An 18,927-nucleotide genomic window follows, 5' to 3' on the forward strand; every position below is an offset into this window, starting at 1 on the left:
AATGCATAGAAAATTTATACATTCCTTGAAGCGGATGCATCCCAATCCTTAAAAAGTATTAAATAATCATTTTATTTTCTACCTTTGTTATCTGGGCATTTTATTTTTCTAATTGGGTCAATCTCAATCTGTTCCATTTTTTGTGTCAGTCTCCTAAATTACGTATTTTCTAGGTTGGCCTTTCCATTTCTTCTCTTGTCTTCTTCTTTCCCTTCTCTACATCTTTCTGTCAATGCTTTCTTTTTATGTAGGTTTTTTTTTTCACTTTTCTTTTCTCTGTGATTATATCCACCCATTTGATTTTATCTTAATTCTACCTTTCTCTACTCTTCTTCTTAGATAAGAGGTGAAAAGGAGGAGACTGTCTACTGATACTTCCCATCTTCCTCTGTTCCCCTCTGCAGTACTTTCATGGCCCCCATGTCTCTCTCCTTTCCCAATCTCCTAGTCCTCCTCCCATCTTTTACTCACCCACCTAATCCTCCATTTCAATTCTCTGTACTCATCATCTTAGCTCTCACTTACCCTCCACTGCCTCTCATTCCCAGCTGCATCCTGGTCTCTCTTTCTTTACTTCTTTCCTTTGCCTTCAGATCAGCCTTTATTCCATGTCTATTGCCTCTCTTTAACTGTCTTTTAACCCCATCTCTACCATCGCTCAACTTCTTCAAAACCTATCCCCTTCCTCTCATACCCCTCCCCAGTATCCATTTTCTTTTTCAATGCCTCTCATCCTATCTACAGTCTTTTCAGGTTATTCACATTTTATCTCAACCTTTCCCCACACTTTATCCCCTTTCTCTTACAACCCCTCCCCATTTCACACTCTCATTTTCCCAAACCATCAAATCACCTCATGCATACCTACCAATTGTCAGGTCTTTGCTATCCCTTCAAAATTCCCTTTCCCCTCTCCATTATAATTCCCTGCTCTACTCTCCTTATAACACACTCCCACTCAAAATGCCAAGTCCCAGTCATCTTCTGCTGTATTCTCATACCCCCCCCCACCTGAGTGCCATCCTTCTTATGCTCTTTCCAGGGTCTCCCATCCATTTGGCATTTCTTATCTCACCATGTCTACCATTACTCCATCTGTGTTCTAAATGTCCTAACCTCTCCTCTCTATTTACATTGAAGGCGGTACCAGCGATTGAGTCAGAGCCCCGCTGGCCAGCTTCAAAAGTTTTCTCTCTAGAGTGAAAGCTTCTGAAGCCAGTCGGTGTGGCTTTACCTCAATCATTGGTACTGTCTTCAATGTACCTGGAGATTGGAGGACTGAGGAGGAAGGAGATACCAGAACATGTTTGTGTGTGTGGGAGGGGGGGGGGGGAGTGTGGATTGAGAGAATGTGCCAGCCTGCAACAGGGGATGAGGGAGATATGTTTGATCTTGGGGTAGGCCAGCTTGAGTGGAGGAGTGTGTGGCGCAGTGGTTGGAGCTTCAGCCTCAGCACCCTGGGGTTGTGGGTTCAAACCCCGTGTTGCTCCTTGTGACCCTGGGCAAGTCACTCAGTCCTCCATAGCCCCAGGTACGTTAGATAAATTGTGAGCCTACCGGGACAGATAGGAAAAATGCTTGATTACCTGATTGTAAAACCGCTTAGATAACCTTGATAGGCGGTATATAAAAACCTAATAAACTTGTATGTATGTAAACTTGAAAATGCTGAAGTACGTGACTGGTAAAACTGGGGTGGTAAGTGAGTTTTGGGGTGTGGCATTTGTCACCACATGCCAACCCATAAAGATGCCTTTGATTAGCATGCGTATAAACACTGTGTGAAACTTATGCAGCTCTAAAAGTGTTCTGAATTCCAGATCTTATAGTGGAAGCTAAACGTCTAAGATTTCCCATTCCAAATAAAATGTAAGGTCTTCAAACACAAGCTAGATGAGTTGTTTGTATCTGAATATCAGACTGGTATGTGCAGGCTTAAATGTATATATTTCAGACATAAGAAGTCAAAAGAGGCGACCTGTGAGCTTAATCTGTTTATTCACTGTTAAGACCCAACACATATGTTTTTCGGCCACATTAAGTGTGTGACACATGCATTTGGGCCTCTTCTCTAGTTTACATGCATTGGCTCCTGCTTCTGTGATGATCTGGTAACTCTCTCTTTCTTCCTCTACTCTAGTGGTCCTGCATTTCTCCCGTTCTCCATCCCCTGCCTCTTTGTTCCTCTAACATTGTTTGTGATGGTAGCATGCAGAGACTCAGCTTCCAGCCAGTGTGGGGTCTTTCTTCTGCTACATCCTACTTCCTCTAATGCTACTTCTGGTTTCTGGGGGTGGGTCAAGAAGACATCAGGTCAGCTGGAAGCAGCATCTCTTCAGCTCTATTGATGACAAATAAGGTTGGAGGACCACTGGAGAGGGGGGTGGGGAAACCATGAGAGATGCAAGGCTGCTAGAGTAGGCAAAGGAAAGGGAGAGAGAGAGAGAGTTGGAGGAGGAGAGAGGAAGGGATGACAAGATGGGGGAGGAAGGATGAGTTGCAGGATGGTGATGGTGGTGAGAGGAAGAGATACCAGGAAGTGGAGAGAAGAAAAGATGACAGGATGGCGAGACTGGTGTGGTGAGAGGAATAGATGCCAGGATGATGGGGGGGGGGGGGGAGGAAAAACAGCCAAAATAGTGGGGAGAGGGAGAAGAAGAGGTACAAGGACCTGTGGGGGAAAAAGGAAGAGGGAGAGCTACTGCAAAGGGGAGATGGGGAAAAATTAGGGAAGAGAGAGAAACACTTGCTGGACCACTGAGGAGGGGGTCAGAGGGAGGAAAGAGAGAGGGAGAGATGCTGGTCTGGGAGAGACAGGATGGACAGAAGAGAGAGGTAGAGATGCTGGCATATTGGGGTGGGGGGCATAGGGATACAGAAGATTTGTTTTGGGAAATGCAAGAATAGGGACACAATAGAGGGATATGCTCAACATGGCGAGAGGACAGGGGCTTGGACATAGGGTCAGATAGGGATGCAGAGAGAAGGTAGATGGTGGAAAGGGAAAGAAAAGAAATACCAAATGGACAAGGAGATCCTAGTAAGACAGTTAAGAGAACACAAAGGGAAACAGAAACCAGAAACTGGGTCCAACGCTAAAATAAAATGACCTGACAACTAAGATAGAAAAAAAATAATTTCATTTTCTAGTTTTGGACATGGCAGGGGCCCATGAGAGAAACCTCCAGCATTGTCCAGCATCTCTGATATTTACTTGTTGTTGGGCACCTTAAGGAAAATTGATCCATGGCTGCTGAAGGCAGCTGATTGAGTAATGCTTTCTTAAATCTATATTACAAGCAAAGAATGAGAGAAAACCCTGTAGAAATTAGGCCCTTTGCTGTACCAACACATTACAGGACAGTGTTCAAAGGAAGTTGCACAAGGAAATGGTGTTCCCCCATGGTAGGGGGGAGAACAATCTTCAAAAATGGCAGCCTATATTGGGAAAGGGGTGGCATTTGGGGCTGGTTCAATGAACTATGTGTAGAGATTTTATTGTAGAATCCTTTTTGAGATTGTGCAGTAATGATGTAGTCATTCCCAGTACCCTTCATATGTTTCAACATGCCTTCAGAAGTGTTGCATATGTACCAGGGAAGAGGTCACTTGTGTGCATGCAGATAGCTTGACCCATTTTTAAGTTTCACTTCTAATTTTCCACTTTAGGTTTTGGTTGATAGATTGCCGACAGATCCAAGAATCTGTTACCTTTGCCAGCCAGGTTTACAGGGAGATCATCTGCGTGCCTTATATGGCTAAATTTGTTGTATTTGCCAAATCCCATGATCCCATCGAAGCCCGATTACGATGCTTCTGCATGACAGATGATAAAGTGGATAAAACATTAGAGCAACAGGAAAACTTTGCTGAAGTTGCCAGGAGCAGAGATGTGGAGGTATGGTACCCTATGCTGTTGTAAGTAACAGAATTGACGGGCTTTGCACAAAAATTTCTTATCAGATACAGATTTTGTCCACTCTCAGGACACGGATGGGAAATATCCACGCATATGTGCAAGGTTTCTAACTTGCAGTTTTGTAACTGACCCTTCCCCCCTTTTACAAAACCGTGATAGTGGTTTTTAGCGCAGGCCGGCGTGCTGAATGCTCTGCGCTGCGACTGATACTCATAGAGTTCCTATGAACGTCAGGAGCAATGCAGAGCATTCAGCGTGCTGGCCTGTGCTAAAAACCACTTGCAGTTTTGTAAAAATGGGGATGGGAGTGAATAATTTAAACCAGTGATTCCCAACCCTGTCCTGCAGGACCACCAGCCAGTCGGGTTTTTGGGATAACCCTAATGAATATGCGTGAGAGAGATTTACATATAATGGAGGTGACAGGCATGCAAATCTGCTCCATGCATATTCATTAGAGATATCCTGAAAATCTGACTGTAACCACTGATTTAAACAGGATCTCTCAAGTACGCCAGTATATACTACAGCAGTGGTTCCCAACCCTGTCCTGGAGGACCACCAGGCTAATTGGGTTTTCAGGCTAGCCCTAATGAATATGTATGAGCAAGGATTTCTTTCTCTTACAACAACTCCCCCCCCCCCACTCAATATTACCCTGACTGAGGGTAACTTTATAATTCTGTGCCTAGTAAAGGCAAGTTGTCATGCACCTATTTTATGCCTGTTATAGAAAGTCAAGTACACACCTGCTATACTTGATAAAATACTAACAGAGGTGTGAAAGAATATGCATACATGTAGGCAGTAGTGCTTAGAACAGCTTGAGGACTGGTATAAATGTCATCCTGTACTTTCCATGTGTACATTTAAGGGTTTTTATAACTACACACTAACTAACTGTGGACGCTGCCCTTATGCACTTACATGTGGAAGTGCGTGTTTTGTTTAAGCTGGGTTGTCTTTGTTACAAAGTTGCATATGCTATTGCTCCAAACTGTATGACGGATAGATTTCTCATAGCATTCCATAAACATAGGAGAGAATCACATGCATTGTTTAATTTTCCATCTGCTCAAGGTTGTAAGAGCAAGAAATCCTTGGAACATACACTAGCATTTCAGGCTGCTTTCTATGACAGGGAATTTAGGCCACTGTTGCGTAGTGCTTGCTCTTACAAGCACTTTAGAACTCAATTGAAAACTCATCTTTTTTCAAAATATTTAGCGAATCCCAGATTATAACTGAAAAAATATGTATAATATTGAAAAGATTAACACAACACTATCTTCTTTTTTTTAGATTGTTTTTTATACCAGATGTTTGATGATATTATATAATATGAAAATTGCTAAATAATTTAAGAAAAAAAGATTAATACAGCACTAGTAAATCATTTTTAAATTAGCCAAAACAATCTAAGACAACTGGAAGGAAACCTATAGCTCTCAGGGCTCCTTTTACAAAGCTGTGGTAGTGATGATGCTGTGATAAATGCACCGAAGTCCATTCAATTTCTATGGGCTTCGATGCATTTACCATGTCGGCATTGCTACCATGGCTTTGTTAAAGGGGCCCTCAATCAGGTACAAATTCCATAAAGAAACATAGAAACATGATTGCAGATAAAGGCCACATGGCCCATCCAGTCTGCCCATCCACAGTAACCATTATCTCTTCCTCTCTCTAAGAGATCCCAGATGCCTATCCCATGCACTCTTCTGGGAGACTGTTCAACGCATCTACCATCCTTTCTGTAAAAATGTATTGCCTTAGATTACTCCAGAGCCTATCACCTATTAACTTCATCCTATGCCCTCTCATTTCAAAGCTTCCTTTCAAATGAAAGACTCGACTCATACGCATTTACGCCACGTAGGTATTTAAACATCTGTATCATATCTCCCCTCTCCAGCTTTTCTTCAAAGTATATGTATTGAGATTTTTTCGTTTTAATTCTTTATTCATTTTTATAACTTACATCAAGTGTAACAAAAAGTAACATCATTTTAACTTGAAAATATATCACTTGAAATTCTATAATTAATCATACTCAATATATTTTATCCCATTCCCTCCCAAATTTTCAATATATTCTAACACATATATCATATAATAAAGACTTTCCTTTCATTCAAAGCACCTAGTGAAAATTCAAAAAAATTACCCCCTCCCCATTATTTCATTTGTACTAACCAGGGAAATGATATTTATTCATTGTAATAATTTGTTAATGGCCCCCACACATCTTGAAATTTATTAAAATTTCCTTTCTGAAGAGCTAATGTTCTTTCCATTTTATAAATATGACACACTGAATTCCACCAAAAACTATAGTTTAATGTACTCCAATTTTTCCAAATGCATGTTATTTGTTGTATGGCGACTTCTGTTAAAATAAGTAAGAGTTTATTATTTTTGGAAGATATTTGGCTCTGAAAATTCCTGACGTGGTGATCTTTAAGCCTGTCCCCATATGCCTTATGATAAAGACCACACACCATTTTAGTAGCCTTCCTCTGGACCGACTCCATTCTTTTTATATCTTTTAGAAGATGCGGTCTCCAGAATTGCACACAATATTCTAAATGAGGTCTCATCAGAGTCTTATACACGGGCATCCATACCTTCTTTTTACTACTGGCCATTTCTCTCCTATATGTACCCTAGCATCCTTCTAGCTTTCACCGTCACCTTTTCAACCTGTTTGGCCACCTTAAAATCATCACATACAATCACACCCAAGTCCAGCTCTTCTGTCATACACATTCGTTCTTCACCGTTCTCTTGGGTTTTTGCAGCATTAAATTTTAGCTGCCAAATTTCCAACCATTCTACAAGCTTTGCTAGGTCTTTCTTCATGTTATTCACACCATCCGTGTTGTCTAGTCTATTGCAGATTTTGATATTATCTGCAAAAGGGCAAATCTTAACTGACCAGCTGTTCAGCAATATCACTTATAAAAATGTTAAAAAGAACAAGCCAAAGAACATAATCTTGAGGCACACCACCGGTAACATCCCTTTCCTCAGAGCGATCGCCGTTGATCACTCCCTTTTGTCGCCTTCCACTCAACCAGTTCATGACCCAGCCTACCATTCTGGGGCCCATCCCAAGGGCACTAGTTTGTTTATTAGATGCCAATGTGGAACACTGTCAAGGGCTTTACTAAAATCTAACTACACCGTATCTAGCGCACTCCCTCAATCCAATTCTCTGGTCACCCAGTCAAAGAAATTGATTAGATTTATATGACAAGACCTACCTTTATTGAATACATGTTGCCTCCGGTCCTGTAATCCACCAGATTCCAAAAACTTCACCATTCTCTGTTTTAAAAGCGTTTGCTTACCACAGAAGTCAGACTTACTGGCCTGCAATTCACTACTTCTTCCTTACTTCCACTTTTGTGGATAGGGACCAAATCCGCCCTTCTCCAGTCCTCTGGTACAACTCCTGACTCTAGAGAAGCATTGAAAACGTCAGTCAGTGGATCCACCAGAACTTCCCTAAGTTCCTTCAGCACCCTCAGATGTTCACCATCTGGCCCATCACATTGCCTACCTTTAATTTAGATAGCTCCTCACAAACACAACCCTCTGAAAATCGATCAGGGTCTATCCATCCCTATTCATGTTTGTCTTCTGTGGTCCCATTCCCAACATGTCAGCTGTTAACACAGAAAAGAAATATTTGTTAAGCAATTTAGCCTTTTCTTTATCAACTTCTACATATTTCTCCCCTTCAACTTTGAGTCTCACAATGCCACTTTTGCACTTCTTCCTATCATTGATATATCTAAAAAAAAAAAGTATTGTCTTCCCGTTTTACCATGTCAGTTATTTTTTTCTTCTATTTGCGTCTTTGTTTTCCTGACTACTCAACCAGCCTCTCTTAACTTTTCCAGATATCTTTGCCTTTCTTCTTCTTTCTGCAATCTTTTGTAATTTATGAAAGCTAACCTCATTCCTTCACTTCTTAGCTACTACTTTTCAGAACCAAAACAGCCTTCTTTTCCTCTTACTTTTACTTACTTGCCTCATAAAAAGGTCTGTCACCCTTACAATAACTCCTTTCAGTTTTGTCCACTGCATTTCTACTCATTCCTTGATGTAATCCCCCATCTGAAAAAAGTTAGTTTTTTAAAGTCTAGAACCTTTACTTTTGAATGAGCCCTCTCTATACCCATCTTAATATTAAACTGTACTATGCAGTGATCACTGGATGTCAGATGATCACCCATTGTAACATCAGAAACACTTTCCCCGACCAGTATGACCCCATCCCGCGTGGGTTCTATTAACAACTGCTGGAACAGTTTTCCTTGTAGAGAATCCAGGATCTCCCTACTTCTAGAAGATATCCAGCATGTTAAAATCACCTATTAGTAAAATTTCTCATTTTTTAGATATATTCTGAATGTCTACTATGAAATTTCTGTCCACTTCTTCCGTCTGTGAAGGAGGCCTGTATATCACACCAATGTAAATATATTCACCATTCCCTCTTTCCAAATTGATCCACAGTGCCTTTTCCTTGCCCTGCAGATCTGGCAATTGTATAGCTTTAATATCATCTTTATAATAATATTGAATATTGAAGCCACAATTATCATCAACTTTTTAATAATCTGTCATCAAAACTATAACAAATACTAAACATATTCCATCTTCTATAAATTACTACTGAGCTAAAAAAGAGAACTACAATGAAATAACCTAATGAAACCCAAGTTTACCTTTCCCAAGTTTGAATGCCAGCAGGCAAAATATTTCAATGGATATTCCTTCTCCTTAGAGGAGCAGATCCTCCCTCAGTACCTCTTCAGATGTGGGGAAAGGGTGAATTTCAAGATCTGGTGAGAGGGTTTGGGGTTTTGTTGCTTCTGGCTTGTGGAGATTGTCCTTGTTAAGATCAGTTGGGGAAATATGGAGGGTAATTTAAGAGTTGTATAAGAGTAATTTGAGCCTATGGGTGGCTGGACATAGGCAGACAGTAGTTCACAGGTTGCTGAGCCTCTACAACCTCTCTCTTAGAACCAGACTTACTGAGGGTTAGGCACTAGGCCAGGATTCCTCCCCTCAAGGGTCACCTCTAAGAAAGGGTAATCTCTAAGAAAGTCCTCCCCTCAAGGGTAATCTCTAAGAAAGTCCTCAGAGTTCAGTCAGGTGTGCTAGTACTTATTTAAATAGAATCATCCACATGTTTTGTTAGAGAATGAAGCAAAAAAAAAAAAAAAAGGAGAAAACCCCATACATAGAAATAAAACAGCAGATAAAGACAGCCTGGCCCATCCAGTCTGCCCATCCACAATCTCCTTCTCTCCCTAAGAATCCCACACGCCTGTGTCATGCTATCTTGAATTCAGATAAAGTCTTCATCACCACCTCCACCGAAAGACTATTGCATGCATCTACCACCCTTTCTGTAAAGAAGTATTTTTTTTTTTTACATTACTTCTGAGCCTATCACATCTTAACTTCATCCTATGCTCTCTCCTTCTGGGGTTACCCTTCATTTGAAAAAGATTCACCTCCTGTAAATTGATACCAAAGAGCTATGCAAATGTCTCTGCCATACCCCCTCTCTCCCATCTTTATTTCAGAGTGTACATATTAAGGTTTCTAAGATTGTCTCCAAACAGTTTATGACAAAGACCATTACCAAATTATGTAGCAGCCTTCTGGACCAACTCCATCCTATTTATATCTTTTTGAAGGTGTGATCTACAAAATTGCATGCAGTATTCCAAATGATGCCTCACCAGAGATTTATCCAATGGCATTATCACCTCCCTTTTCCTACTGGTCATTCTTCTCCATACAAGTCTTAGAGATGGATAGGACCAATTAAATTCCAACAAGCTACAATAAATTACAAAAACAGATTGCTTGATTGCAAACATCACTTCAAGGGCTAACAAGCAGTCAAGCTGTGTGCTTGTAAAGAATATCACATGTGCCCATAGGGAGGGATAAAGAATGTTGTCAAAAAATAACTATAAATCTCACTGGACATTTGATATATTTGATGCATAACAACTGACAAAAGGAAATAAATAAGCTGTACAATATGCAAAGTGACTATGCATGACAGAAAAAATATTGTACATAAACAATCTTTATAGCATATTAATAGTGTGTGTTTTATGCAACATCCCCAGGGTTGAGGGATTGATACCATGAGGAGGACAATATATTCCCAAATACAAAACCAAAAATATACTGTAACTAGAATATTAGTATCTTCATGGTAATGGTTTTAAAGAAAAGCTTGCCACTCAACTTTATTAAAATCAGATGATTCCAAAGTGTGCCACAAATAAACCCATTGTTGCTCTTTTATGCCATAATAGGCGAGTGATGTTCCTACCTCAGAGGGAAGTAAGAACTTTCAGCACTACAAAACGTAAATTTTCCAAAGTATGATGATATTGTAACTAATGTTCTACCAAAGGGGCTTCTCTGACCCCACTACGAATTCTACTCAAATGTTCAATAATTCAAGATTTCACTGGATATTTAATGTATGTCCAGTATATAATCATTGGCAAGGGCAGATATCAAATAAACAACCTGCACAGTTGTGCAAGATGAATGATGTCATAATTATGCCTTGATGGCAAAGAAGAATCTTATTCATAATCAGTCTCTGACATATACTGACAAACGGTACAGTCGTTACAATGATGGTGTCTTTTTTCTTGCAATATCCCAGGATCAGAGGATGGATACCAAGAGATAGTCAGTACATTGCCAAAGTTTTGATCATAACAGCCTGGGCAGAGATTATCGAATAAGGGAAAAATTCCCATAAATGTTTCTTTATTTTCTTTAAAGATTGTAGTTCATCCCCCTCTCCTTTTGTATTGGTAATTATATGTACGTATATACTGTATGTTTATTTGTATAAAATTGTTTTATTTTTTGGCTCCTATTTTTAAATTGTTATAAGCATTGAAATACTTGACATTGCGTGTACAACAAATTTTTCATAAACTTAAAACTTAATAATTAACTCTGCATAGTATGTTGAAGGATGTACCATGCGGGGGTCAGACACTTTTATTTTGGAAGATACTAGTGTGAAGGCAGGAATAAGGGGGCTCACACCTATCTCTTTTTCAAGGTACATGGGGGTATAGAGGGCCACAGAGGGGGGTCTGCATCTACTAGACTACTCGGGATTTATTTATTGGGTGTCGGGTGGAGTTGAATATTGGCAGAGGGGTCTATCAGTACCCAGAGATTTTTTTGGGTAGCTGTGGTGGAGTGTAAAATGAGGATGGATCTCTGGGGGGGTGTCCCTTCTTGGATCAGGGGGTGATGGCGCATGAGGAAGTTCCTTTCTTGGGCGAGGGATTGAGGTCTCAGGGTCCATTAGAATACCAGTGATTTTGGAGGAGAGTGGCTATTTACTATTCTGCTCCTTATGCAGAATGAGCTAAACCTTCAACATGTGCTCAGACCTAGCATTTGTTGTGTTTGCCTTCAGGGTGGTATAGCTCAGGGGTAGGCAATTCCGGTCCTCGAGAGCAAGAGCCAGGTCAGGTTTTCAGGATCTCCACCATGATTATGTATGAGATGGATTGCATGCACTGCCTCCTTGAGATGCAAATCTATCTCATGCATATTTATTGTGGAGATCCTGAAAACCTGACCTGGCTCCGGCTCTCGAGGACCGGAATTGCCTATCCCTACCCATACTGATATAAGGCAGTGGTTCCCAACCCTGTCCTGGAGGACCACCAGGCCAGTCGGGTTTTAGGGATAGCCCTAATGAATATGCATGGAGCAGATTTGCATGCCTGTCACCTCCATTATATACAAATCTCTCTCATGCATATTCATTAGGGCTATCCCCAAAACCCGACTGGCCTGGTGGTCCTCCAGGACAGGGTTGGGAACCACTGATATAAGGGATTGGGACTTGTATACCACCTTTTTGTAGTTTTACAACCACACTCAAAGCAGTTTACATACAGGTACTTCAAGCATGTTCCCTATCTCCCGGTGGGCTCACAATCTAACTAATGTACCTGGGGCAGTGGAGGATTAAGTTACTTGCCCAGGGTTACAAGGAGAAGCATGGGGTTTGAACCCACAACCTCAGGCTGCTGAGGCTGTAGCTCTAAACACTACACTACACTCTCCCTTGAAAATCAGACCTGTCATTTTTGTTTGATCTCTTTTGACAAAAAGAATATAGATTCTCAGATAAAGCTGGAAAATTTGAAATATTTTCTGAATCTCCTAGACAAGGGGTAGGCAATTCCTATCCTCTAGAGCCACAGGGCAGGTCAAGTTTTCAGGATTTCCACAATAAATATGCATGAGATAGATTTGCATCTCAAGGAGGCAATGCATGCAAAATCCATCTCATACATATTCATTGTGGATATCCTGAAAACCTGACCTGTGGCTCTCGAGGACCGGAATTGCCTACCTCTGTCTTAGACTATCATGCAAGAGCGCAGTAACACTGTTTTATTAAATTCTGTTCATATTCAGCAGTCTATGAAAACGTCAAATGATTTGGGACAATAAATTCAAAAGAAAATGTTTATCATTATTTTTCATTTACCATAGGTGATGGAAGGAAAACCCATCTATGTAGATTGCTTTGGCAATCTGGTACCATTAACAAAGAGTGGCCAGCATCACATTTTCAGTTTTTATGCCTTCAAGGAAAACAGACTCCCACTGTTTGTCAAGGTAATGATGTGAATTGTGTTATCTTTTGGTTTTTCTTCCCAGCAGTTTCATCCTGCTTCTTTGGGCTATCTATTCAAGTGGTGTAGGATCTGAAATGTTTCTATCCTGGGGGAGAGGGCATGGGCTTCCCTCACTTTGGACTCAGGCCCCTTCTGGAACTATAGCACCCTTTTAAATGACTGGCAGGGATGCCAATATCCCACCAGCCAGATCCCAAGCTGCTTTCCTCCTCCTGGTACTGCTCTTTAATTCATTTCTTGGCAGTGTGCCTTAAGCTGCCAGCGGGACTTCTCAAGCATACGCAGTTCATGAACTGAACATGCGCAAGAAGTCCCAGTGGCAGCTGGAAGCATGTGGTTGATTTCTACATTAAAGAATCAATGCCAGGAGGAGGGGAGCGACTTAGAAACTGGCTGATCGGACTTTGGCAACAGCAACAGCCAAGGTATTGCATCAAAAGAAGCGAGAATGTTTTGACCCTCCAGTTCATGCCTGGGTGCCCCCCAAATTGGAAGTCTGGCTATGCCCTTGGTTTCTATGCACAGTTATCTGGGCATTTTTACCTGTTTTATTTTCTCTCTCAACGTATTGCCCAGGGGATAGTGCCAGTTCTCATTGGCCCTGAATCCAGCCACTAGAAGACCAATTCTACAACAATACTCCCAAATTTAGGCCTCTATGAGAGCTTATTCTATAAAGGAAAGTACCGTAGGTGTTTGCTCTCCTTTATTTAAAAAAAACTAGCCTGAAAGGTGAAATGACTACCACTAGAGGTCACTGTTGCCATGTTGAATCCAGAGCTAACATGGACAATAGCAACTGGGGACCTTCATATAGGCCTTGATTGGGGGATCCTGAGGAGAAGGATGGATGCACTTGGGGGTCGTAGGGAGAGGAAGGGGAAACACTGACCAAATAGGAAAGGCAAAGGATGGGGTACAATATTTGTGCTCCTACCTCCCTTATGCCATGTGTGTTCTTACTAGCTGCACATACTATACTGCCCTGCAATAACAGAAGGAAGCAAGTGCCTATTTTTGCTGGCCTTTTGATATTAAAGGGCAGTGCACCTTGTTACAGCCCTGTCCTTAATGGGATGCGGTAAACATTAGGGTCCAGTTATTCCTTTGCTGAGTAGTTGTGCTGGGTCATGCCACAGGTAATGTTTTCTGATGGCTAGCCAGCTTGGCAGATTAGATCCTTTTGCCGTTGGAGGTGAGGGGGGTGAGTGAAGGATCCAGTTTTCAAACTTGTGGATAATCAGAAAAAAATAAATCAGCAAATATGATGATGATGATGATGATCAATAATTATAGCCTACTATGGGGGGGGGGATTAATTAAGGGGCACTGACCAGTTTAACGGGCGCTAAACACTAAGATGCCCATACGAGCAGGTTCAGAGTGAGTAACAATAAAATAATAGACCAATACAATAATCAGTGTGTACAAAAACAGATTTAAAAATTCTTTTACAAAACCTGAATTAAAATCATAACAAAAATGTTAAAAATGACTATGACTTCATTAATTTAACAAGAAAGAAAGACAAAAAACAGCTTAAATAACAAAACTTACGGTAGCCAGCCAAATGATAGATTGAGATCATCAGTTTTGGTTTTTTTTTAATAACACTGTGGGCAGAAAGATAGAAAATTAACACCTTTTAAAAATTCTCTTGGCTTTCTTTGGCAAGATTCAGTTTTAACTGTGTCAGACAATTCTGAGATTTGTAAGACATCACAAAGACTCTGACCTTTGTCTCCGGATCCTGAAGGAAAAGTGTATCTTACTATTCCTAGATCTCCCCTAATCCATCTTTCCTTCTAATTCTTTTTTTTTTTTTAATATTCTTTATTCATTTTCAAAATTACATTAAGTGTTAAATATATTCATTCAGATTAACATTAACTACGTCACTTAGAAACAATCATTGATATATTACATAAAAATATATCCCTTCCCCTTTCCCATCCCACCCACCCTTATATTCCATTATCATATAAAACATGTAATAATAAAATTCCCCCCTCCCTACACCTTAAATCAATAAGTATAAGGGGAACAATTTCAAATTAATCTTTACAATACTTTGTTAATGGTTTCCACACATCCTGAAACTTCTTAAAGTATCCCCGTTGTAATGTAATAAACCTTTCCATTTTATAAATATGGCATAAAGAATTCCTCCTTCCAATTATATGTAATTTGCTGAATGTATCTCACAAACAATTTACTCTTCTGTTGCACACCTTGGTGTGTTTGTCTTGTCATTGACAGTTTTGAACATTTGTTCAGGATTATTGCATTCACTTTCTACAGATCGAGAATAAAATGTATTTTCACAAGTATATTGACAAACGTATAGAGCTTTTTTTTTTGTGCTGAGCAGTCCTTGCAGTCTTGGCTGATCTCCAGCGGTATGAGTAGCAAGGTATTGCATCAAAAGAAGCTGAAGGTCAGAGCTCCTCTCAGAGGTTGCAGAATTCTTCCATGTTGCCAGCAGAGGGCCTGAGTGCATCAGATATAAGCATAGCTGTTCCAGGATTCTAAATATAAATTTCTATTTGGATTAAAACCATAATAACCCCTTCAGCTCATGTAGGTGGATTTCTGGAGAGATTTTGTAAGCTAAAACTGTGACTCCTTATTACTAATTGCAGCTGTTATTTTGCTATGGTTTTGTAATCTCAGGAAAGTAAAAAGCCATCCTGGTAGGCAGATTTACAGTCCTTTTCATGAAAACTTACCGTAATCCTTCTGAATGAACATGTCTGAATATGGCTTCTCAATAGGTGAAATATGGATTAAGGCTCTCTTTCATTATTAGGTACGGGACACCACTCAGGAACCTTGTGGGCGGCTGTCTTTTATGAAAGAACCGAAATCAACACGCGGCCTAGTGCATCATGCCATCTGCAACCTAAATTTCACGCTGCCGGTTTACACAAAGGTAATGCACTGTAGCTTGTCTTTGTTCTCCACTTGATGGATCTTTCTCTTGATGTTTGCTGAACAGTTTAGAATGAGAAAACAACACATTTACTGAACCAATAAATGCTGGATTGAGGGTAGAGAAGTTACTCAGAGTTTATCAGAGAGTAATAGCGGGGAATGGCTCTCAGGAGCACGGCATTCAGCCTAAAAGTGCAATTTTTCATCTCCTTTCTATGGCAGCCCACGTTTGTTTTTTTTTGGCACAGTTTGCACTATGCAAGAATATTGTATTTTCTTGTCATTTTTGTAGTGCTTCTATATGTGAACAGAACTGTATTCCACCCCAAAAGTGAGCTAAAAGAGAAGTACTCACATATTTTGTGTTTTTATAGCCCGAAAGACATACATGGTAGAAGAAGATTTTGCTATTTGACAGGGAGGAATAATTTTATAAAGGATTTATGTGTGCAGGGCAGTTTTCTATATGCATATATAGGCTCTTACAAGGCTGGATTTAAGATTTGGGTGCCAGTAGGCATTAGCAGAAGGTGAGAGCAGGAATCCTCCCATAAAGTTCAGAAAACTAAAGAGGGGTGGGGGGGGGGGCGGTGGGCTTAGAGACTTGAAAGCAGGAGTGGGGGTTGGGCCAGAATGAAATAGTGTATTTTTCAAGTTAGGGTTACCAGACATCCGGGAAAACCAGGACATGTCCTCTTTTTAGATGACTGTCTGGATGCCCGGAGCGATTTACAAAACCCGGTAGTTTGGGTTGTGGAAGACCCCCAACCTCAGGGCCGCATCTGGAAGGCATCTGCGCATGCACAGACATTGGCACGATGATGCCCTCCAGGCGCGGTCCTGAACTTGGGGTGGTTTGGATGGGGGCAGGGGCGGAGCTGGAGGTGAAGGTTGAACAGGGCTGGGCTGGGGGCAGAGTGGGGCAGGATCTTTTTTAATAGAGGAAATCTGGCAACCCTGTTTCAAAAAGCAGCAATAGATGGCCAAAGGTAAGTGATGTAGGCGTCCCTGTGGCCTGGTTCTTTGGCACCCTTAACATTTCTGGCACTTTAGGCAGTGACTGTGCTTAAATCTAAGTCTGGGATGCTTTTAAAGTTGCCACTGGGGCATACATACTCAAAAGTATGTTAGCAACAAATAGCGCATACCTTTCTATGATATATATATATATAGGCATTCCTAAGGATGGAGAGTAGACAGCTAGATTGGAATCAGCACAGATACCATGCATTTTTGAAAAATACATGCAGAATGTGCCAACTCTTACCGGCCCATGCAACCAAATGTATATCTTCCTCAGAGAAGATGTAAATTTCCAGAAGAACACAAGAAGTGCCATCTCCAGAACAGACCCTAGGTCCATCAAGTCCAGCGATCCACACATGCGGAGGCCCCGCCAGGTGTACCATGGCATAGTTTTAGTCCCCCATATCACTCTAAGCTTCTCATAAGGAGATGTGCATCTAGCTTATCCTTACTTACGTCACCTTATGCCACTCATAAGGAGATGTACATCTAACTTACCCTTAAATCCTAGAACGGTGGATTCCGCAATTACCTCTTCTGGGAGAGCATTCCACTCGTTGTGTGAAGCAGAACTCCCTGATATTTGTCCTGAACTTGGGCCCCCTTAGCTTCAGTCCATGTCCTCTTGCCCGAGTCACATTGGACATTGTAAATAATTTTTTTTTCCTGCTCTATTTTGTCGATTCCTTTCAGTATTTTGAAAGTCTCAATCATATGAAGACATTTGTGTGCTACCGGGGCTTTCATATAATACCAATCAGCACTCCACTGGGGGCCTTGTACTAAATTGCAGTAAAGTTTAGCAATTGCTGGGTTATTAGTGCCCAAATTATGATGTAACTGTTAAAGGTGTCTTCAGCCTTTGTCCATGCAGTTAACACAGAGAAAATTGATTTATCAGACATTAACCACACTGCAGATGAGGCAGATGGCCTTAAGACCACCTACCGAGGGAGTTTTAAATGTTCTGCTCCATTAACAGGCGATGCATGGCAAGTTAGTGCATGTTACCTGCAAGGCAAAGTCTATACCTATACTCAACCTGTTCCAAGCCATTCAATTAACGCGGACATTAGTGTGTGCTAAGAATCAAACTGCTTCTTGCGTTTTGGTAAAAGGACCCTTTTGTTCTTGCTTGCATTTATAAAATAAATATTCAGTAGGTGCATTTTTTTTTCACCTTTTCCCCAAAGTGGCCCATCATCACAATGTTCCCATAATGTATTTTTGTTAGAAAAACAGACTGCGTGCATTATCTCCTCAATGGGACCCCATTTAATATTACCTGGCCACTGTAGTGTTATTGTCTATTATCCCTGAGTCCATAGGCTTCCGCATTTCAGCTAATTGCCTGTGCTTTGTAGTCTGTGTACCTGGCCGGACTGGACACTGATGATTACTTTAATATATTTGCTGCCAAACATACTAAATGTACTGCTGTCCCTGCCCTTTTCTTTTTCTTTTTGTCTAAATCTTCTCTGCTGTCTGGCTTCTCTCTCCCTCCTGTTCTCTCCTCTTGCATGACACCTCGGGGCTGAAAGGACTCAGAATCAGATCAAGAACAAGAGAATGAGGTAAATCTACTTTGCTATTACAACTTAACCGTGAGCACACTGCTGCTTAAATTTCTCCACACGCAATCTGATCTTTCCCACAAGTGACTGGGGGTAGCATGTGTAACAAGGGCTTTTTAAGTGCTTTGCATGTCTGCAACATACGTACCTTTTACTTGGAGTGTTACATCTGCAGTGATAGACAGAGAATGCTGATCACCACCGCATGCAAAAACTCTCATGAATATTCATTGTGGATATCCAGAAAAACCTGATTGGCTGGGGTGCCTTCAGGACCAGGTTTGGAAACCACTTGCCTAAGCACTTTTCTATAATGCTGTGTACCCAAATTGTCTCGCTAATAACCCAAAAAGGGGCATGGGAGGGTCAAGGGCACTCCAAAACTTTAGGCGCGGTGTTATAGAATTCAGTGGTTGTACGCCCAGCTTGTATGCCAGGATATAAACCAGGTTTAAGAACATAAGAATAGACTTACCAACTGTCCATCTAGCCTAGTATCCCAATCCAGGTCACAAGCACCTGGCAAAAACCCAAATAGTAGCAGCATTCCACACCACCGATCCAGGGCAAGCAGGTATAGGTCCAAGTTTCAAGTTTTATTAAAATTTTGCAATATCATTAATTCAACGTGATTTACAATTAAAACAGGGTCTCAATTATTAACTAAAACCAACACAGAAGGATATGACGTACCAATACATAAGGGAAGTAGGGAGAACTACAATAAGTATAATAAAGT

General features: G+C 40.9%; 1 protein-coding gene across 35 annotated transcripts in view; it reads left to right on the plus strand.

Annotated features, from left to right (window-relative positions):
* The window catches only part of ANK2 (ankyrin 2), a 958,369-nt gene that overhangs the window by 841,566 nt on the left and 97,876 nt on the right, over positions 1-18,927 (plus strand). For 31 of the 35 annotated variants that reach the window (XM_033955859.1, XM_033955893.1, XM_033955875.1 and 28 more), the window contains 4 exons: positions 3,670-3,898; positions 12,509-12,634; positions 15,464-15,586; positions 18,156-18,188. In XM_033955859.1, coding sequence (XP_033811750.1) covers positions 3,670-3,898; positions 12,509-12,634; positions 15,464-15,586; positions 18,156-18,188 — 511 coding nt within the window. The remainder of the gene's footprint in view (positions 1-3,669; positions 3,899-12,508; positions 12,635-15,463; positions 15,587-18,155; positions 18,189-18,927) is intronic. The other 4 variants (XM_033955803.1, XM_033955947.1, XM_033956009.1 and 1 more) reach the window with 1 other exon arrangement.

This window comes from Geotrypetes seraphini, chromosome 1 (assembly GCF_902459505.1).
Source record: "Geotrypetes seraphini chromosome 1, aGeoSer1.1, whole genome shotgun sequence".
In the NCBI taxonomy this organism is placed as follows: domain Eukaryota; kingdom Metazoa; phylum Chordata; class Amphibia; order Gymnophiona; family Dermophiidae; genus Geotrypetes; species Geotrypetes seraphini.